Source organism: Ciona robusta, chromosome 5, assembly GCF_009617815.1.
Source record: "Ciona robusta chromosome 5, ASM961781v2".
Classification (NCBI taxonomy): domain Eukaryota; kingdom Metazoa; phylum Chordata; class Ascidiacea; order Phlebobranchia; family Cionidae; genus Ciona; species Ciona robusta.
In genome coordinates, this window is record NC_143239.1 from 7,337,096 (window position 1) to 7,360,017 (window position 22,922).

Below are 22,922 nucleotides of genomic sequence, written 5' to 3' on the forward strand. Positions count from 1 at the left end.
AACGCTATTGCCGCGCTTCGGTAGCGCCACCTAGCGGTTGAAGTTTTCAACAAATGTTTGTAAAACAGTGTTTCCAGGTTAATTCTAAATTACTGTATATGATGTTGAGTTTAAGTGAAACGTGCTACACTTGGGTATTATTGTTTATGTCATAATAATAAACGTGTTTACACTGTGACGTAAACATTCAATCGATTGTTGAAAGCGATTGATTTAAACATTCTAAAACATCTCATTCATGACGTCTTAATTGCTGAACCATAAAAATAGCATACATTCACCACATGACGAGAAAAACGAAAATTTTTTTGATTTTTTAGTAAAGTTAAGAAGAACGAAGAATTTTTTGTAAGAAATTCGGGGCCTTTATAAAACTAAGTGTTTATTATATAGTTAAGCCGTTTTAATGTTTAAAAAAGGTTGCGTACGTGGTGTGTATTGTTGCGAAAGGGACTTGTTAAGTTTATATGTTGCAAATATTTTCAGTTTACCTCATGCTCGCAGTCAAGTGGGTAGCTTTATATACAAGGTTGTTGTTATCGTTGGTTTAGTGATAATGTGTTGAATGTTATATTTCTGGTTAACTACTGTTTCTTTATTTTCAGATCAAAACTTTTTTGATTTTCATTAAAAATGGCGAAAAAGAAAATTTTGAATTTGAAGAAAAAACTTCAAGGGAAAAAAAATTCGACAAACGTTTTTACGATCAGCAAAAAAAGTAATCGGACGAAAGTTACCGGAAAGAATGTGACGACTAATTTAAGGAAAAACATTCAGAAAGTTAACATTGAAAAAATTGACGCAAATTTTCAGTCGGTTAAAGAAATTGTAATTCAAGACAAAAAGAAAAAAACAAAAGAAGAAAAAATAAAATTGAATAAAAATAATAAAAACAAACATTTGAACAAGTCTACTTTGGATGAAACGGAAAGTTTGTTTAAAATGTTGTGATTGTTTTATGTTGCTGAATTTGTAGCGGAGGGACGTTGCTTTAAATAATTAGTTTCGATGTAAATCTTAATTATTAAATTTTATTGCGAAAAATTGTGTTTACTGCGATAATTTGTTAAAACTTTGTCTTGGCAACCATTAAAGAATTTCACCACCTATGTTATATGATGACCACGAAAGGCATTAATTTTTTGTCTTTTCTCGCTGTGCTGTTCAAGAGAATTGTTTAATTGTAAATTTACTTCATTTTAACAAAATTTTCAATTTTTAAGCCAAAAACTTTCTTTTCACTTTCATGATTTTAAAACACATTTAATAATTTCTCTTCATTTGTTTGTCACCATAGTTACTTCGTTCTACGGCACAGGTAAAGAATTATTTCCATATTTGGACGTTAGTTCCACATGAGCGAGCATGAAGAAACGCTCGACGACGACAAGCAAACGAAATATTCAACAACAAACATTCAACCCCTTTATTAGGTGGGAATATATCAATAGTTTATAAATATTAACATTTGGCTGGCACCTTGGCGAAGTGGTTGGGCGCTTGGTTGAAGGTGAAGGTTACCGGGTTCACTGCTTGATGCCATTGTTGGCACGTGTGGCAAGACATAGATCTTAAATAATTGTTTCGATTGCATTCTGTAAACATATATTATTCATTTCTGTTAAAAGTAGTAGAATTACAATATTGTTTCTGTTGTTAATGGAATATATGTTCGGTGCCGTGGCATAGTGTTTAGCGTGCCTGCCTGTAACCCAGAGGTAATGGGTTCAAGGCTCAACGCTGCTACCATTGTGGGCGTACGTGTCCTTGTGCAAGACATTATGTTTCGAAGTTTATTACTTAATGATGTTTCTATGTTACTTTCAGCTGTAGCCGACTTCGTAACATTCAATCGATTCTCACCGATGGCCCGGAGGATACAATCGTTGCCGTGCTTGGTATCGATGGCAGGTGCGGTTATGTAACTTATCGCACGGCGGGGATAACAACAGTCGTTATAACACGGGTGTTCTGTTTCATACACCTCATGCCCGCCGTCTTGCTCAAGGACACATACACCCACAACGGTGGCAGCATCGAGCCTTGAACCCATAACCTTTGGCGTGGAGGCAAAAGCTATGTTTTGCATTAATCAATATAAAATTTCTAAAGTGTTCAGGTTTTTTTAATCTTTTATTTTCATCTTAGATATAACGAAGGATGCCGTGAACTCGCAAATTATTTATTATTTGATTTCTATGATCTGAGAATCAACCAACTGGAACAGTAAGTTGATTGTTATGTAATAATGGTCATTGTTCTAAAGTTGAACATTCTTATGATAAAACAATCAACACATTCAGGAATTTTACTGTAAAATATTGTAGTGAAAACCAAAATAATTAAAACAACGATGAGAAGGGAGTTAGCAGAAAACCAACTGTTTCAAAACATAATATAAGTAAAAACTACTTAAGTAAAATGTCAAATAAAAGCGTCGCTGTTAAAAAAACCATGACACAGTATAATTAAGCCATAACTCAAATAGATAATAAACCAACCGTGGATTGTGATTTGAACAAAATAAAATGTACTTAAACAAAGTTCGATGTAAAATATAGAAAAGTTTGAGTTTTAAAAATTCCTGTAACAGATTATAATAAATTTCTATTAAAACAAAGCGAAATTAATTTAAAGAAAAGTTTGCCTACCTTAGTTGCACCACATGCGGTAAGCACATCACGCTTGAATGAACACGGTAAATATATCAACACAGGGAGGTTGTTAAACCAGTTTAACCGGCCCATGCTTTGCAGGGAGGGAATACCAGACGAGGATTTGGACGGTAGGTTCAGTTTGGTGGTGCTTCGTTTATTATAGTTTTTGTAATAAATATTGTTTAGGTGTTTTATTTTAATAAAATTAGTTCGTAAATTAGTAATTTATATCAAAGTACTATATGTTGCTGCATTTATTGGGTTTATATAAATAAAGTATTCAGTATTTATTAAGTTTTGTCCGTTTTGTTTTATCAATAATTTTATCAATTTGCAAGTTCTTGGTTTGGGAAATGTTTTGAATAGATTTTGTGAATGTTTGAACATCAGATCCAAATAATGTTTGTTGTAATTGTGAAGTATTTAGTTTAATTTAAGGATGGTTTTACAGTTAGGAACGGCAGTTTATAAATTTAATTCATTAATTTACTTTTTTAAAGATTGTGTATTGAAATACTCTCAACAAACTGTGTTTAAATATTTCCCCGATCTTAAATATTCCGACAGACTTGATAATTGTGATTCGACGATCCAGTGTTGCCGTATATTGTAGCTCGACGCTGCACAACCATATTCTACCTTACATCGCCCATTGGAAGAATCTACAAATATATTCCCCACCCAATGAAGACGGGGAACACCAGGTGAATAATATTGATTTGAAATATATAGTTGCTGCCAGGTGTGATGGAAAACTTAAAAATAATTTTCCGCTAAAAAACCTGGTGTTTTTCTGCCTAATATTTTTCAGCAATACAATGTCCAGATTGCCGCAATAAAGTTTTTATTGCCAACCGCCATAAACTTTATTATTATGTTATGTTGGTGTAATTAAAGTATCTTTTTTTAACTGAACAGCCGAATAATGTGAAAATGTTTTAAAATTAAACTTTTGTGATGTTTAATTATTTAACAATTCCATTATGATGTCATAGAGTGTTTAAAACAACAATGCTAATTATGAGTCGGCACTTTGTTGGTTTTGCTGACTCGTTACGCACCATTGTTTGCACAGGCCATTATGACATCATAATGCATCTGCGAATCCTTTCAAAAGTTTAATTTATTTAAATATTGATTAGTGTGAAAAATAAAAGGCTATAAAGTTGCACTGTATGGGAGTTATCGCTGACTGTGGCCGAAATCCCTTGCTGCAAATTGCAGTAAAATAGCGTAAGGTCAATAATGCAAGGTAAATGTGGATTTTGATGTAAACAGTAAGTAATACTGCTTGTTAGATCGTAACACATGCCAAATGTTGGGGGTAATAAGACGACTTTGGCGTAAATTCAAAGTTCTTGCTTCAAGTTGCACGAATACCTATAAATTAAGATTTATATTACAGTAAGAAATATTAATAATTTAAATTTTTTATGGATTGTTGTGACAAAAATATTAAATAATCTTCTCAAATGAGTAATATCCAACTGTGGCATAAAGTCTTCTTATGCTGCAAGAAAAAATAAAGTAAAAACTTTGGAGTTCGGTTTGTATTACGAGTAAGATACCGTTCATTAGACCATGACGCATTTGTAATTTCTGCTGAATCGTAACTTTACGGACATTTAGTAAATCGAGTTGTTGCGCATGGCCGTCCAAGCGTAACATGGATTGTGTGTTGTCATAATGTGTTGGTGAATGTAACTTATTTATCCTCGTGGGGTGGAGCGGTTGTCATTAATGGGGTCAAGGACATATACACCCATATTGGTAGAAGCGTTCAGCCTTGTTGTGGCTGTGATACTTCCAACCACTGAGCCACGGCGCTGGAATATATGATGTTGATAATCATGTTATGTTAGTTTAATTAAATTCCCGGTTTGCAACTTTAAAACAAACAAACAAATAATAATGTCTAATTATTGCAGGATGAGTCAGATTTGGAGGAATTTAAAATCAGAAGTTTTATTTCTATGTTGGAGTCGTCGCGGTTGGTTGGGTTTCCTTATTATTCAACAAGAAACACCTCTATGACATCACAGTTCAATAAATTTGAGATCGAGAAATGGCCGATTATTCAAGCGTTCGCATTGGAGAATGTAGGGGGGTGGGTTATTGTTGTTGCTGCAGGGGGGTGGGTTATTGTTGTTGCTGCAGGGGGTGGGTTATTGTTGTTGCTGCAGGGGGGGTTATTGTTGTTGCTGCAGGGGGGTGGGTTCATGTTGTTGCTGCAGGGGGTGGGTTATTGTTGTTGTTGCAGGAGGGTGGGTTATAGTTGTTGTTGCAGGGGGGTGGGTTCATGTTGTTGTTGCAGGAGGGTGGGTTATAGTTGTTGTTGCAGGGGGGTGGGTTATTGTTGTTGCTGCAGGGGGGTGGGTTATTGTTGTTGTTGCAGGGGGGTGGGTTCATGTTGTTGCTGCAGGGGGTGGGTTATTGTTGTTGTTGCAGGAGGGTGGGTTATTGTTGTTGTTGCAGGGGGGTGGGTTCATGTTGTTGCTGCAGGGGGTGGGTTATTGTTGTTGTTGCAGGAGGGTGGGTTCATGTTGTTGTTGCAGGAGGGTGGGTTATAGTTGTTGTTGCAGGGGGGTGGGTTATTGTTGTTGTTGCAGGGGGGTGGGTTCATGTTGTTGTTGCAGGAGGGTGGGTTATAGTTGTTGTTGCAGGAGGGTGGGTTATAGTTGTTGTTGCAGGGGGGTGGGTTATTGTTGTTGTTGCAGGGGGGTGGGTTATTGTATTAGGGGGTGTGTTTAAAAATACCTACTGCGTCTTTCCACAACATATATAAGACATTTATATGATCCATTCACAGATATTTACAAATTTTAACACTTTTTGTTTCTTTCTATAGCATTTATATCATTTGTAAGAATATAAAATAATTCCTCTTCCATCCCAGGGGTGGATTCTTCACATTAAAACACGAAGTAAGCAACGTACACGATCGCCTCACCCCCGTCTACATGGGGTTGGACCCCTCCTCGTTAGAACGGATAATTGTTCGCTCGTTACCGTTGTTTGAGAGCCACTGGATGGAGTGCATGAGCAACGTGGTTGTCCATGGCAACGGGGATTCCCCATCGCTGATCAACTATGATGTCACAGAGGATTTCGTTATCGAGGTTTTGAAGTATTTATTTTATTTCTCTAAAAGAAGTTTTTGAGAAAATGTTGATAAGATTATAATATTCTATATAAGTGAGAACTATGAGATTCTTGGCTATCAGGTACTTGGGCAAAAGTTGCCCATTACCCCGACACCCAGGGTGCTACAACCTATTAGTGACCACTGGGTTGGAGAAATTGCCATTAAGTGTCTTGCCCAAGGTCAGGCACGGCCACCAGTATTGAGCATTGAACCCGGTATCCTTCGTACGATACAAGCGTCTAACCACCACTCCACCCCGGCACCTCGTAGCAACAGTGACACCATGTATTGGCTCCGTGGCGATATATGATGTCGATGTGGCCACTGGGTGCCGCTCTCTACAATGTATTGTTTCATGATATCCCCGTCGTGATGAAAACAACCTGTGGCTGTATCAACTTTCAAACATCGGTGTTCACATAAGTTGCCAGCTGAATCAGATAAGCATGAAAGGTCGATTGTTTCAACCCAATGCTTGGCAACAGCAGATACAGTGATTCCCCAGGGATTGTTGGTAATAATGGCCATTGTTACAACCTCTGTCGCATCACTGAGCCTTCTGTTTATCAACAATCAGCTAAATGTTTCAACATTATAGTAGGGTGGGGTAAGATGGCTTAAAGTTGGGTGGGGTACTGTGGGGTAAGATGGTACTGTGGGGTAAGATGGTACTGTGGGGTAAGATGGTACTGTTGGGTAAGATGGTACTGTGGGGTAAGATGGCTTATAGTTGGGTGGGGTAAGATGGATACAGCAAGCACATAATATCTTCAGTGGGGCGATTTTATCCTTGGGGAGCAACAATAAATTTGTCAGCCGTAACTGTGGTATTAGGTTAACAAAATCTGATACCGTTGTTAAAACATGCGTTTGCATTTGAAAAAGGCCAGGTTTGCAAAATTCTTATGATGTATTTCGGGTTTGTTGGAAATCCCGAGAATCGACAAAATATTTCACCAACTTACGTTCATACTCGCTGTATATACCCCCGGGGTGTATTATGACATCACAAACCGGTTAATCATGCATTCCATTGTTACGTTGAGGTGAAAAGGTCAAACACGGGTTTGTGACATTAGTTGTTTAAAGGAAAATTAAATGATAATTTTTCCAAAAGAGCCTTTACTTAAATTTTACGGCAGCAACAGCAGACAATTAATCGCTAATTCTTAATTAAATAATTTTAAAACCCACCAACATAGACATCATATTTCAGCCGATGAAAAGCTATTTTCGTCACGGCCGACTCTCAGCCAATCAGAATCGAGATGTTGATAATATTGACCAATCAGAACCCTTGGTTTGCTTCGGGACACGCACCAGCAATCGTGGTCGTGCTTCATTGATCGCAACGATCAAGAGTTCCGGAATCAACGGACCTGCATTGCTTATGGTATGTTATTTCTATGCATATGGTATGTTATTTCTATGCATATGGTATGTTATTTCTATGCATATGGTATGTTATTTCTATGCATATGGTATGTTATTTCTATGCATATGGTATGTTATTTCCATGTGGATACGGCCCTACTACTAATGGTAAAGCATGCCAGGGAAACCTGGATTTAGACCAGAGTTGTTCTATTACCCCAACACCCAGAGTGCTGCTTAGGTTGAAGTAATGTCTATTCGTTGTCTTGCCCAATGACACATACGCCCACAACAGTATCGAGCATTGAACCCGGTACCCTTGGGTTGCGAACCCACCCCATATTTTATTATGTTTCTATGTTCAACCACCAGGTGATGCACTTCCACGCCCCAAAGTCCCCGATAAGTTGCGCTCGTACTTACATGGTGCGCCCACTGGTGGAGGAAGGACAAGCAAGATTGAGGTACATTTAAAATTTAAAGTTGTTTAATTTGAAACACTTTTTTTGTACCATTTGGATGAATGGTTACCCCCCCCCCTTGCACTTGGAATATAAAGCATAGCATGATTGGGGAGGGCACCATTTATATATCGACTAAATAGTAATCCATCTTCCCCCCCAGGGATTTTAACCTCCTCGTTGGTTTATATGATGTTTGTGTGCGTGTCGGTCACGCTCTCATGACCGAGGCATCGACCAATCACACGCTAGCAAACTCCGATCGTATCGTTCGTGATATCGTGGGTAAACTTCCACCAGGAGGCGATATTAAGCATAAGGTGGTTGCCGTCGACAACAAGGGAAGGTTGGTTTTTTATTTAAAGTTTATTTTCATAAAGATTTTAAATAAGTTTGTTTAATAAAGTGTTAAAGTTTAATTTAAACATGTTTTATTTTAATTAGTTTTTGTTAAAAAAATTTTGCTTAAATCAATTTCTTGTTTGATCTTCGTGTTAAAGTAAATAATTAAAGTTTGTTTAAATTTCAGACAAATTAACTTCAAGTCAAGCGGTTGTCTGTTGAAAGTTTGCGTCGAAATTCATGGAATCCGAAGTCTCGACGGTGGGCATGAGGTGTTGGGGAGCCTCGTGTATTCAGATACTTTTGTGTGCTCCAATATCTCAACACTAGGAGGCAGTGGTGAGTTGGTGTGTTTGTTGAGTTTAATTCATTGTAACTTGAGGATTGTGGGCGTATGTGTCCTTGGGTAAGATAATTAACGGCAATGGCTCCAACCCAGTGGTCACTGAATTAATGGGTTGTCCAAATTATCATCCATACATGACCATACTGTTACTTACCCTACCATGCATGATATAACAAACTAAATCTAAAACCTCCAGATCCACAAAGCAACTCGAAACTTGTCCTAACATCGGGGATTCCCCTGTACCAGGAATGGCAGGTAAGAGGTCAAATAAAGGTCACCAGGTTTTGGTTTTATTAAAATTAAAAATTCAGGGCAAAAGTGAAGAAGTGGAAACAAAGGAATTGGTTGTTCGATGTAACAATGGTGTTCTGTGTTCAAACAATGCCCTCTGTGATGTCACAAGTGAAGGTGAGATGATTATGACATCACAATGATAGTGTCATGGCAACGCGGGTATTTGATATTCGATTTAAAAACTTATTAACCATCAAGCTACCACGAGACATATAACAACATGGTATAAATAAGTGGTGGTATGCCTAAGCAGTTATATAAATGTTAAATTATTGATAAAAACCTATTGTAGGCTTGTACTTGCCACATGTGTAAAAGTTTTGTCCCCACATTAATTATATTATATCTATGTTTCAGCTTCATTAGATTTCTATGTTGATGGCTCCGTCCTCGTAACCCCCCGTCACGCTCCACGATTCCTGATCAACCGTGACGATGTCTCGGCATACGAGTTTGTCGATAACGAACCAATCAGCTTCAGCGTTCGGTTCAACAAGACTTCTGATTGGCTGTTACCCTCTTTCCTCTCGACCAATCAGAACCCTCGATTCACCATCGTATTCGCCCCCCATTCACCAGGGGCAAAAAACTTCAAAAACAAAGTTTGTACATTGTTTTTTTAGAAAATAACTTATGTTTTTTTAAATATAAATTGACAATTTTTAGTTCCATCATTAAAAAAACGAAATACATAAATAAAACAATTTTTTTAATAATGGAAAAAACATAATTAAAAAATAAGTATGTTCATTATTCATAGTTTATAAATGAATATCCTTTTTTATGAATTAAAAATAACCTCCAGGTTGTCCCTGTGTTGAAATCGCTGGATTGTGACTCGGTGAAATTTAAGAAGCTGAGTCATCATGATGATATCACAAAGCAGTTGATTGTTGCCCTGAATGCTGATTATGATTGGCAGTGTGGGACGAGTTACCACGGTAACCTGCAGTTGAAGGGGGGCAAGTTGGGACAAGCGGGGAAATCGATACAACCACAACTTACGAGTAAGTTTGTGCGGAAATGTGACTCGCCGTTCACATTTGGTTATTTCTATTGTTTATGATTGCTTGTCGGGGCCTTGAGTTTTGGGGAACTTAAGATGTTGACCGGGTTTGTCACGTTTGTGATTAAATCATATAATTGAGTAAAAACTTAACTCGCACATTTTTTCTTTCTTTTTGTTTGATGTTGTCGTTAACTGAACAACATTGATAAACACTTAACAATGGCGATTGTTAACGGAACCCCTCCCCAGATTTCATGAACCACTTCGGGGTAAGTTCATCACTAGGTGGGGTTGGTGTGCCCCCTTCAGAAATCCCCATGTTGCTGGAAGTACCCACGGGGGAATCCCCGGGTGTTGGGAACAGTCCCAAGAAGGATGAAAAGGTGAAAATGTTGTTTCTATTTTTTGAACTTTGATTTACTTCTGAAAGAAACAGAAACGAAAACATCATTTTTAATTTACAAATTAATTGCAAAAGTTTTGTGTTAGATTGGTTTGTAATATAAATAAATTTAAATAGAATCGGTGTCATAATCAACACAATGACATCACACAGGTCGTGATCACGGTGGTAACGGGGATCCCGGGGTCGCACGCCGACAAACTCGGGGCATCAATAGTTGCGTTACATCGTGAGAGGGTGAGGTGGGTGACGATACGAACGCAGTGTTGTCGGGGTGACGCCACTCTGCTCAACGTCGAGCATCTGCAACGACGATTGGTGGAGGTTGTTGCAAAGCGACGGGCGTCACGACCTGGTGCCGCGGCTCTTAAGAGACTCCGTGTGGTTGTGGAGTCTATCGGGTGAGTGGGAATTGGTGTAAACAGGTGAAAGCCACAACTGATATTTTCGAAGGAATTTCTGGCGTGCATACAACCATATATAAATAAAACATAAATAACAAAAGAATAAAAACGATGGCGCTTTAAGAAGGAAAGTCATTATTAACAATCTTATCAGAGCATGTTATAAAATAAATAAATATTATTTTTATTCTCCTCCACAGTTACATCCCGATATCGAGCGTTGTGCCGTGCATCGTCGATCACCCCGATCCCTCCACTAGAGGGACGATGATGTTGGGAGCATGCACCTCGTGTGTTGACCCCATGACCTGTTTCGTTGACCCCGGGGTCATGACCCCTAACCTCCTCGAACAAGCAACATCAGGGATTATTTGCTGTGTCGCCTTCACAGGTCACCATGACGATCTTAAGGTGAGTCAGCATTATGACATCATCATTTTAATGACGTTAAAGATCTGGCCTAAATTTTAGAATTGGGTTACAAGGAACAACCATAGACAAAATATAAAATATAATTACAAATTGATTTTCTTTTAATTTCTCATTACATTAAAATAATTAAAGATCTAACAAAGTAACAATTGGCGTGTTTGCACCAACTCTCACCAATATAGAATATTTTATATTATTTCTATTAATACATCACCCACAATGCATCAGGACAAGAACCTCGCTGAAGCGCAATCGCTCATGCGTGCGGTCAACCCTGACGCTGCGTTCCTATTGGCCGCCGGGGGTAAGATGACTCGCACCAGTGACTTCGACCTCGTGCTGAGCGAGAACTCGTTCAACTGCGACGATTCGAAACGAACGAGGGTATTGTTGCGACCGGGGAGGTAAGGAATACAACATGCGGGGGGGGGGGTTGCTGGGTGGAATATTTTCTTAACTGTTTAATTCTTGTGATATAAAAATGGTCAATTAGATTTCTATGGTGAAAGAAAGCCGAAAACTTGATTTAGAAGACTTTATTTTACGGCATAATTGGGGTGGTTTAACCACAGTAGCATTGTAAAACTTTATGCACTAACACAATCACTACAGAGTTGAGATGAAGAAAAGATAAAACTATCGTATGCACTAACACAACTTCTTCCATAAAGATTTTAAACCATTTGAAATGAAGATAATAGTTTCGAATAAATATTGGTTTACTTTTGTATTTATTAACCCACCCCCCTGCAGATCCCCTGACGTTACCCCCACCCCCCTAAACGAGGTGACCCTCCACTTCTCCCCCCCACTTTTAAGGGGCTCCTTCTCGGCTCGTTTACGATCGTTAGGTCATGTGACCGGGGTCGGTGATGTCATCGCTCTTACTGGAGTCGTAGCTTTCACAGGTGATGATGTCATATTGGTGATATCATAAGGGTGATGTCATAATGTGTTGGAAAACTCTGAAAAAAATGTTGGGAATTTTTTTGATATTTGATCTTTTAATTTTCTATATATAGGGGTTGTTGTTGAACGTCTGTTGTTTAAGACAAAATATTCCAAAAGAACTTATAATTATGACATCATATTTACCATCTATGACATCACAGACACCCCCGACGAGGACAATGACGTGACGTTTGTTACAAAAACATCAACATTGGAACTTGAACCCCGTGTTCAACCAACCATGAAAACCCCGGCCCCACCCCCGAGTAAAATTACCCCCGATAATAAGTAAGTGGGAAATATTGTGGGGGGGTGGTTTTGGTAACAAGTAAGAAGGGGGCTAAGTAACTAAATGCTTGGCACCTCTTGCTGGAGGTTTTAATATTTATTAAGTTTACCAGTTGGTTTGTGAACATAGTTTGTAATAATGGGGTAAGACGGTGTTGTAAAAACTAAAAAAGTAGGGGGTTATATAGTGCAACTAAAAACTATTTTATAGTTTGTAATCATGGGACATTTGGCTGAGGTTTTTCCAATCTAGTTCTAATGGGTTGTAGAACCTGTGTGTAAGGTAAAAAGATTGAAACTCAATATAATTTTGCAAAACCGTCTGTAAACATTTGAATGTAACAGTCAGCATTTTAACAAAGCAAAAAGTGATTTCCGTTTATCAGCAATCATGAAAATTTGTTTAATGGTATTTTTATTTGCAGGAAATATCATTTAAAGTTTTACGGGAAATATTTGAACGAGGAGAAACTGAAGTGTTGGTTACGCATGAGCGGGCAGCAGAAACCGAGTCGAAAATGTCGGAAAACGAGATCAAATATTTCAAAGGCCGAGATTAAGATGATTCAGGTTGCTATTTCTATCTCTGTGTAAGATTTCTATGTTTCGTCACAATTGGGTTAAAGTGGAATGGTTGGGCGTTTAAACAATACTGGGTTCAAGGCTTGATACTGCTACCATTGTGGTCGTATATGTCCTTGGGCAAGACACTTAACGACAATTGCTCCAACCCAGTGGTCACTGAATTAATGGGTTGTCCAAATGGTCAGCCATGCAAAACAATCACCTACAAAGGAAGGTTTCCATAGTTAACCCCTATTACAACCCCCCCCCCCCCCCCCCCATTATAGGCCACCCACGAAACCGACCCCCTACCCGACGGAATATATTTCAACGGGACGCATTACTCAAGTTTGTTGGACAACCACAAGTCGTATCAACACCCATGTTTGGAGGAGTAAGTGTCAATACAGTGGGTGTATAATAAGTAACATTGGTGGTGATGGATCACTGTGGTCAACAATCCTTATATAAATCCCACTTACATTGACCTCATATCCAACTATAAGGATCTTGACTCAAAGCTAATACTGTGGCCGGATATTCAGATTGTGTTATGGCAACGAGCCAAAACCATGGGTGTTTTAACAATGAAACTGAATATAGGGATACAGAGTTGTTAATGCGTGTATGCAGCTATACAAATACCAATAGCCTGAGCTAAAAGAGCCTCACACATATAGAAAGATCACAATACACATTACATCAACTTTGCTTCCAGATTTATCTCGGAATATTTAAAGCAACAAAATCAGAAAATTGATTCTTTTAACAAGAAAATAGAAAACCGGGAATATAAGGACTTGTTTGACTGATTTAATTATCTCTACGACCCCTATGACCTTTCGTGTTGATCCTGTGACCTTACGTTGACCCCTACGACCTGTGACCCTACAACCCACTGTGGTCCCACTTCCAACATTAATGGTCCCACATACCCACTGTACATTGAACAACTTTGTAATTAGTTTAGTTTTTTAGTTGAGTTATAATTTATATTTTTCTACAAATTTAAGCCAGCTTTTATATTTGTGTTAAAGTTGATTTTTCTAAATAAACAAATAATTTTTATGTTTTTTATTATACAGAGTTATATGATTTCTATTTAGGTAGTATATATGATTTCTATTTTATTTTTCTGAAAAAAGTTATTAATATGTTTGAATGTGAGAACATATAGTGAACAACAATGGGGTGTGAAGGTTTTAGTTGATAACTGGAAGGGTTGTTGTTTAGTTAGTTGTTTAACTGGAAGGGTTGTTGTTTAGTTAGTTGTTTGAGAGGTTGCTGTGATGGATGTAGTTAACATATACCCCAGGTGCTGCAAGACATGGTACCTGGGATTTAGACCAGCCCCAACACCCAGGGTGCTACAGCCCATTAGTGACCACTGGGTTGAATATATAGTTGAAAACGTTCACATTGTTGTCAAACAATCACATCAATATATTTTATTGCAAAACACAAAGTATTATGACATCACACATATTATTAAAGTTGCGTTCCGATAACAATGGAGTTTGATACGAGAGACAATGCTTCGATTGTTTGTCTCGTTTCAAGGAACAATCGAACTTCGGACAACCAACCGTCGACAACCTTTCAATAAAGTAAGTAAGTTGCTGATGTAATATATATGTGCAGTATGAGGAATTTTCTGGCAATTTTTTACAAGATCAATATTAAAGATCTCTTTATCGTTTATAATAAGCAATGTCATATAAATAACTTTTATGTGACATCATATATGTTGTTGCTGCCTGGTGTATTATAAATGTGAACGAGAAAAATTGTAAGTTAGTAGCCCTTCTACAGATGTAGCAATTGTTGATTTTAAGCGCTGCTTGTTTAAGAATATAAAACAAACAATTGCTAAAAGATCTTATGGTGCTCCACTGTCTCACAGATTTCGTTTTAAAATTTAAGTTCCAGATTTATATAGTTTTACATCTAACGTGTTGTATTCTTATTTTTTTTTTATCTTGTAAAAGTTTCCAGAGCACCTTGTAGCATCATTATAAAGATATTATTAATATAACAAACCCCACGTACCTTCCGTGGTTCCCCTGTGAGTTGGTTCACGAATCGCGCGGCTTGTTCGAGGTCGCCGTGTTGCACGCAGTAGTTCGCGTACGATATTATTGAGAATACGTCGAGTTTTGATTCGTTGATTTCGGTTGGTGGTTGGAGTTGGGCCGATGATATCGTTAGCAGCGACTGTAATGTAGATGAAGGGGTTAGGGGTGTCTGCCTCGTTACCCTCGTATGCAACTTTGTAGGTGTGTGTTTTTCTGTATGGCCGACAATTTGGATTTGAACAATCTATTAGTGACCACTAGGTTGGAGCAATTGTCGTTAAGTGTCCCAAGGATACGCCCACAATGGTAACAGCATCTACCTAATATTTAAAATCTAGAGACATGCATATGCTAACCACTACCATAGTATCGAACAAATGCGCACAATGACGGCAGCGATGAACCTTGAACTCATAATCCTGTGATGATTACAATATAGGGGGGAAACCACTTATATAATACTAATACTACAATATGGTGGAACAACTATCGTACCAACAACACCAACCTTTAAATACGAAAGGAAATAAACCAGCAACGAATCTTTATTCTCGTCAATCATCGAAACACGGCGACAAATTTTCCCGATTCTTGAAAATGCCGACCTCAGCATTTCTTCCGTGTATACACCTCTCTCTACTGCCTCGTGTGGTACAGCGGACGTTAAGATTTCTATGGCAGGATGTTGGTTGTATACCTGTGTGTGCGCGTCATAATAATCATTGTGACGTCATAAATAACATAATACTTCGTTTATTTCTTCCGATTATCGTTTTGTTGATCTTTTACCGTGGTTGTTTAAATTAATTTATTATTAATATGATCTTTATAGATTTTAACTTACGACATCACTAAAGGTGGCCATGTTTTAAACTGGAATATTTTAAATGATAAATGAAAATCGCATCATATATATTTGTCATGTTTGTAATCAAACCTTCTTAACAGACACAAGATCTTTATGTAGCGGGGTCGGCAAACCACCCTCCCCGTATTTCAACGAGAACAACAACCCATCGCAAGCTAACGATAATTCTTGGGCTTTGCGCGATTCACCCTCAACCGTGGCACGACCTGTAGAAGTGGGTTAGAAAGGATAAACTCATATACATTATGACATCACACAGTATGAGATCACAGTATGACATCACACAGTATGACATCACAGTATGACATCACACAGTATGACATCACACAGTATGACATCACACATTATGACATCACACATTATGACATCACATACCGTCAACAACACTTTCAATCCCGGCCACTTTAGCTTGCGCAAGATTCAACTTGGATTGGAAATCCTCGGCGATGGTTGTCGTTCGTGCCTCGTGTTCCTCGCGTGCTTCCCGCACCTCTCGTTGTAACTCAGTCGTTATCTCCGTTAACCTGTGGGGTGTTTTGTTCAATATATGAGGTAACTTTACTTGTGTATGGGAGGTTACACAGCAAGGCAAAAGACAAAACCAGAGCTGGCAGATTACACAAATCATCTGATGAATATACTTTTTTCTACAAGCAAGGTCATTACCACATATTTAACTTTGTGGGTGACATATTATAAACCACTAGGTTGGAGCAATTGCAGTTAAGTGTCTTGCCCAAGGACACATACGCCCACAATGGTAGCAGCGTTGAGCCTTGAACCCCCCACTTACTTATCATTAAACATCTTCTCGTATCTCTCGCTAGCTTGTCGTTCCAGATAACTCATCGCTTGCGCAAGATGTTCTGCGTGCGATGATGCTTGACGCTTTAATTGTGACATCATTTCCTCTTTTAATGTTTCTTCTTTCACTCGCAACTATGATGTCATAAACAAACCATTGTTAATAGGGAGTGCGGGTAGTGTATGACATCATCAAACAATGACATCACACATCTATGACACCTTCATGACCAAAATAGCTACCAATGTTAAACCAAGCAAAAGGAAAAGTCGGCAACCAAAAGCAAATCATCCAGACATCAATATATACAAACCTACCTTCTCCTCCCACTCTCCTCTCACTTCCTCTCTTCTCCTCCTCTCCTCTTCCTCCCACTCCTCTCTCCTCCTTCCTCCCCACTCCTCTCTCACTTTCTCCTCCACCTCCTTTAGCGCAACCTCATGCTCCTCCCTCAGCTCGACAAGCTCTTGTTGCAGCTGCTCCACCCGGTGTTGGTTGTGTAATAAGATATCTATGTCCCCCCCCACTGGAGGGAGCCCCGTCAACTTTCCGTCCAACTTCACCCGTGCGTCTTCAACCAACGCTCGATATTCCTCCAACATCGATTCCTCTTCCTCACGTTTTGTTACCTGGGTGATGATGTCATTAAGTGATGACATCATAATGTGATGACATCATTATACCTTAACCACGGCACCCTCCACATCCTCCATCATCCCCTCCCAACTCCCCCCCACACTCCCCGCATCTGGACTTCGCTCGATCATCAACTTCATCTTCGCAAGTTCCTCTCTGAAGGTTCAACATCAATGTCACCATTTTATTGATAAAAAGTGTGAAAGAATTAGCCATTTTTTTTTATTTTTTATCACATTTTTTTATTCTTTGTACTTTTGATATTCAGACGATAAATTTTACAAAATATTCTTCTGTAAACCCCCCCCCCCCACCTGGCTCTCTCGGACGCCCCCTTAGCTTCCTCTTTCTTCACTTTCATCTCCTCTTCAGCTTGTTTCACCGATTCCCAACGCAAACTTCGCTCCAGGGAACTTCCTGTAGTAAGAATGTACGTAAAACACCCGCACCCCATACAACCTACGTAGGATAATACGCAGGTTGGTTGAAGGGGAGGCTTCGTACCAGTCTCTACTTTACTGTATATTAGATTAGATATTTCACTTTAGGATTTCAAAATAAGAGGGACCCCATTATTGTACCAGCTCATATTATAAACATTGATAACCCCAACAACCCCCAAACCCCCCCAACCCCCAACCCCTCCCCACCTTGGTTTGAATCCACGGCGACTCGTAACAATGCAGAATGCCGAGCAATCGCTGACTCAGCGATATTATTAGCGAGAATTGCATCAGCGCACGCGACAGAACACGAAGACAACATTTCACCCAAGATCACTTCGTTCGCTGAAACCTCAAGTTCATCGACGAGCGTTGTTTCCCGTTGCATCATCGGCTCCACTAGAGGGCTTCCTTCATCAACTTCCACTGGAGGGGGTTGTTCGTTGTTTGTCGCTGTCACTTGAGGGGGCTCTTGAGTGCTCTCTGCTACCTCCTTGTGGACAATATCCTCGGATATTTGCATCACAGGAATGACCTTGTTTTCCTCGTCTAGATAGAAAAAAGTCTGTGTCATTTAAGTTACCACGCATGTAACTTTTAGACAACCCATTAGTGACCACTGGGTTGGAGAAATTGCGGCTGAGTGTCCAAGGACACGCCAACAATGGTAGCAACATTGAGCCTTGAACCCATATCCTCTTTGGTTGGTCAAGGGTACCAACTACCTCAACATAAGCGCTGGACAAAATCAATATTTAGCAACATCAACATAGAAATCATATTTACCACTCTTTTCTTCAACACTGGGTGTCTCTGTTGCAACTTTTTCGTTTATTACGGGGAGTTCTGGAGCTGGAACTAAAATTGCAATTAGATTTTTAAAACTTTTAATAAACCTCATATTTACCTGGGGGAATTACCACCTTTTCCGGGGTATTCCCCTTTACAGACTTCCGGGAATTCCCCATAGGTGCTTCCAATGGATCGGGGATTTTCTTGGTAGGTTTGCGAATCTTTGGCGTTTGTTCCGCTTCACTGAAGAACAAAGTTATCATCAAGAGTGGTTAATGGGTACCGGGTTCAAGGGTCAATGTTGCCACTATTGTGGACGTCTTGTTCCTAGCACTTATATTGTTGGGCGATTCTCGTTGCATGATAACAGAATACAGTAAACAAAAATAACTGAGGATACCAGGTTTAGTGTTGCTATTGTGGGCGTTATTTAATGACAATTGTTCCAACCCAGTGGTCACTAATGGGTTGTAGCACCCTGGGTGTTGTGGTAATAAACCAACTCTGCCATAAATCCCAGGCCCCATGGCGTGCCATAGAACCTCACTTATATAAACCACATTAAATTCCATTCACCCCCACCTTTTAACATTAGATCCAAGCAGAAACGTCAACGTTGGTTTCAAAGCTGGGATTTTTGCTTCAAATGTTTCTCTGAAGTTTGGGTCATACTTACAGAAGCCAACCACGCCCCCACACACGCCCACTGTTGTACCAGTGGTAATGATAAACAGCCTCGAAATTCCGCTGTGGGAAAATATGGAAACTAGTGAAGAATCTTTCTGTACATCATTAAGTTATACTGGTGGAAAGTGTTAGAGGTTGGTAGTTGGGGGATACAGGGATTTTTTCGGGTCAGCTTGTACAAAATATTAATTATGATTTTAATGCGCGATTCGACAGCGAGCACGAGGTGCATGGTGGGTTGTGTTTTATATCCAATCAAAGTTTCAGACAAAATGCAACAACATTCAATGTTGGTTTGTACCTTGTTGGTTGAGACGAAAGTTTTCTCTCATTTTTACGAAAAGATTGTTGATGGCTCTGAAATGTAAAGAGAGAACTTCTGGCTTAAATGTTATAGAGCTCTGTGAATGATTGTGTTTTTAATGCATGGCTGACAATTTAGACAACCCATTAGTGACCACTAGGTTGAAACAAATATTGTTAACTGCCCAAGGACACACCACAATGGTAGCAGCATGAAGCCTTGAACCCTGTATCTATGGTTAAGTAGCGAACGTTCTTACCAATGAGCTAACACGGGCACGGCACAATAACATTAGATCACCTGAAGTCTTTGGAAACTTTTTCGTCCTAATCGAAACATTTTTCGGCAATTAGTGAATTTGACCTTCAACCAAAATAAGATTTTCTCGCCGATTCAAAACCAAAACAAAACCCGGACTCCCCACTTTGTTGCGAAACGTGAGGTTTTATAAGATCTCTATGAATGACCGGTCTTTACGCTTTATTGATTTCACATAGAGATCTTGAAATGTAAAAAAAACAAAAACAACGAAACTTCTATGGCAAACGTACTGGGTATAAATGGCTTGATAAAAACAAATTAGATAAAGTATAAATATTCTTGAATTCACCGCGTTTAAACCGTTAACGGTAAAGCGCATTGTCAAAGTAAAAACCCGTATGCAATGCGGTAGTTAGGAGGTACCGAGTTCGAATCCCTCTTGGGATAAGTGTAACTTGTTTATCCTCGCGAGGTTGGCCAACGACAGTCGTTATAAAAGACCCCAGCGCATTATATAAGCGTTAAAATGTTATGTCTATATTTAAACCACCTTTTATATACGATTTCTACCCTACTTTAGTTTAAACACCCACAAGATATTACATTACACGTCTCTTATGAATCCTTGTGTCCAATGTAAGAAGATACGTAGCAACAATCCCTCCAACCATTGTGTTTTGTTTACCCCCCTCCAACACTGTGTGGGGAGACATTGAATAACTATTTCATGATTTTAAATGCGGGCATAAATGTAGGACCCCATGTCCGCTGCCGAATGGCGTATATACGTCATATGTAGGGATGATTGACAGGACTTTGAGTAACGTCATAATTGCAGTCGCGAGTTTGTTATGACGTCACAGTTCGCAGATTAAATCAGTTAATTGTGATGTCACAAAGAATAATCATGCAATCAACAGCAAGCACGCGTACTAAAAAAATAACACTAGAATAGTTTAAGCGCGGGGCAACAAACTGTATATCGAACCAGCTTTGTAATTTTGTTTTGTTTTATCATTAAATGTGTTATAACGACTGTTGTTTTACCGTTACTCCCCGTAATTTACGATGTTGTATATTAATTCGACCTTCGACCTATAAAGAGACAAAATACATTCATTCATTCAAATAATTATATTGATACATTTATTTCTTACTTCGATTAAGGTAGCGAAGATTTGAGAAACAGAACAGAATATAGCGGCAAAACGACAGTCGTTAAAAATCCCATTTCCTCAGATATTAGTCCGTATACAAGCCATCCCCATGCCCGCTGTCGAGCAAACTGACCCCCGTGTCCACCAACAGCGTCTACAAAGCTTCCAGAAAGTTCCATCAACCCCCAACCCCCCAGCTTCTTACTCTAACCCATACCCTTCCAACCGATCAACGAAGAAGGAACCTGTACACCTCCCCTACAAAACTGCGAGCCCAGATTTCACCGATCTACCATCCCAGCATGCGTCAACAGGTTGTATTATTACGTATAAATAATGTCTGTTACGTCATGTTTGTTACCGCCTAAACCGGCTTGTCCAAATCACCTATATAAAACGCAACTTACACCCACCCACCCAGGTCTCCGAGCAGATACGTCATACACCCCAAGGTATTATGGAAGGAATCGACTCCGGGGCTTCCCCATGGCGGCATACTATGGGGCCGACTTCCATATATTTCCCCCCCTACGTCACAGAGCATCATCTGAAGGCCGCTACCATAAAAATCAACAACAGTTACCTCAACTATCCGTTGTACCAGGTGGGAATAATAATATTAAGTTTATTTATCTCTTCGATTACGATAGCGACGATTATAAAATAATTGAATACAAGGTATGGCAACAAAACGCCAGTTGTTAAAACACGCTTATGGTTGAAAACATTTTTCATTCAAATAAAAGAAAGAAGCGTGGTTGACGTCATGGTGATTACGTCACGATAACCTTTGTTTTTTGCCTTTTTAGCTCTGAAGCACAACCGAGTTCAGCAGCGTCCACACGCGGTTGAAATATTTTCCATTCCACAACCGGTAGTGGTCAAACGAGTTGAGGTTTCGCTCCATGACGTTCAACAAACAACGAAACGAATTCGTCCAAATTCAACGGAAACTCAAGAAAACTCCCCTCACCGGGTAACCCCCGAACCAAAACCAAAGGAACCGACCCCAGTTAGGGAATCGGGAACAAGTTTCCCCCTAAAGTCGGTAGACCTCAATAAAGGACTCAATGCTGCTTCTGCGATTCGAAAACGCATGCACAACGATGCACACGGCGCACATGGGACGTTGGAGGCCGCCCTGGCCACTAAATGCGACCCCAACATTGTCAGCTTGAGCCATCTTCCTCTTAGAGAAGTTTACCTCCGACCCGACCCCACCACGGGCGCTGAACAAGCCACCAAACGAGACAAAACTATTCGGATCCTGCGTTGGTTGAAAGACTTAAAATATTTGGATGAGAAAACACTTCAACGTGGAAGGTCAGAAGTTGAAAGAACTCGATTCGTTTTACCGGAAATTAAAGAAAGCGTCGTAACTGCTGCGTTTACGTGATGCATGTAACCTATTTTACCAAGTATGTATTACCACATATGTAACTTATTTATCCTCGCATGGCGGGGCAACGACAGTCGTTATAACACGGGTGTTCTGTTTTATACACCTCATGTTCGCTTACAAGTTACCACCTATGTAACTTTGCGGGCGATTGTTTTCGTATATGTTTGTTATTTGCGTTGAAACTTTTATATTGTTATTCGAGATTAAATACAGTTCAAAATTTCAACAAAATGTTTCTTGTTGTTTTTTTCTGTATGGCTGACAATCCATTAATCAGACAACACATTAGTGACCATTTGAATGGAGCAATTACTCTTAAGTGTCTTGTATAATACAGGTGTTCTGTTCCATACACCTCTCGTGCTTGCTTACAAAAATCAAACCTTCTTATCCTCGCATGGCGGGCCAACGACAGTCGTTATAACACGGGTGCTCTATTCTATACATCTTGTGCCCGCTTACAAGTTACTGCTTATGAAATTCTGTAGGTGTTTTTTTTGCGTTGAAAACATTATGTTGTTACACGAGAATAAATGTTGTTGTTACTTTTTTTTTAACAAAACATTTCTCGAAGTTTTCATCCGTTAGAGGGCTCTAGTGAGCAGCGAAAAAAATGAGAGAAAAAGGGATTTTTTTTAATTCAATTGTTCTTCAATTCTTAAATCTGTTTGTTTGTTTCGTCATTGAGTTCATGTCGTTTTAGAACTATAGCAGTTGTTACGCTTATTATGTGCCTATTATGACGTATTAATATAAATATAATTAACATTATTGGCAAGATGTAGCGGAAAAAAGTTTATTTTTATCGAAAATACTAAA

General features: G+C 39.2%; 3 protein-coding genes across 6 annotated transcripts; 2 read left to right on the forward strand and 1 right to left on the reverse strand.

Annotated features, from left to right (window-relative positions):
* The first annotated feature begins 35 nt into the window (after positions 1-35).
* On the forward strand, positions 36-13,741 carry LOC149736193 (dynein axonemal assembly factor 9-like). Its single transcript, XM_089879004.1, has 24 exons — positions 36-1,433; positions 1,828-1,911; positions 2,149-2,226; positions 2,757-2,785; positions 3,225-3,361; positions 4,586-4,764; positions 5,554-5,776; positions 7,019-7,195; positions 7,549-7,640; positions 7,801-7,983; positions 8,167-8,318; positions 8,522-8,583; positions 8,640-8,736; positions 8,980-9,224; positions 9,428-9,629; positions 9,881-10,014; positions 10,188-10,435; positions 10,639-10,849; positions 11,099-11,274; positions 11,624-11,778; positions 11,983-12,109; positions 12,535-12,679; positions 12,961-13,067; positions 13,392-13,741. The coding sequence occupies exons 1-24, from the start codon at positions 1,366-1,368 to the stop codon at positions 13,483-13,485; spliced, it is 3,405 nt and encodes a 1,134-aa protein (XP_089735130.1). The 5' UTR covers positions 36-1,365; the 3' UTR covers positions 13,486-13,741.
* Positions 13,742-14,106: 365 nt separating this feature from the next.
* LOC149736194 (MICOS complex subunit Mic60-like) lies at positions 14,107-19,744 on the reverse strand. 4 transcript variants are annotated; one of them, XM_089879016.1, is made up of 15 exons: positions 19,584-19,744; positions 19,281-19,336; positions 18,875-19,039; positions 18,408-18,535; positions 18,287-18,358; positions 17,708-18,049; positions 17,372-17,474; positions 17,105-17,213; positions 16,739-17,050; positions 16,410-16,555; positions 15,992-16,140; positions 15,686-15,822; positions 15,257-15,445; positions 14,723-14,887; positions 14,107-14,269 (listed from the first exon to the last, which is right to left on the reverse strand). In XM_089879016.1, exons 1-15 carry the CDS (start codon positions 19,620-19,622, stop codon positions 14,162-14,164), a joined length of 2,220 nt encoding a protein of 739 aa, XP_089735142.1. In that variant the 5' UTR covers positions 19,623-19,744; the 3' UTR covers positions 14,107-14,161. The 4 variants fall into 4 exon arrangements, with proteins under 4 accessions (XP_089735142.1, XP_089735141.1, XP_089735144.1 ...); XM_089879015.1 differs by having other exon boundaries at positions 18,875-19,042; XM_089879018.1 differs by having other exon boundaries at positions 19,543-19,681.
* A 129-nt stretch (positions 19,745-19,873) lies between these two features.
* LOC149736195 (uncharacterized) lies at positions 19,874-22,583 on the forward strand. The gene is made up of 3 exons (XM_089879081.1): positions 19,874-21,015; positions 21,123-21,305; positions 21,511-22,583. The coding sequence occupies exons 1-3, from the start codon at positions 20,811-20,813 to the stop codon at positions 22,095-22,097; spliced, it is 975 nt and encodes a 324-aa protein (XP_089735207.1). The 5' UTR covers positions 19,874-20,810; the 3' UTR covers positions 22,098-22,583.
* Positions 22,584-22,922: the final 339 nt, after the last annotated feature.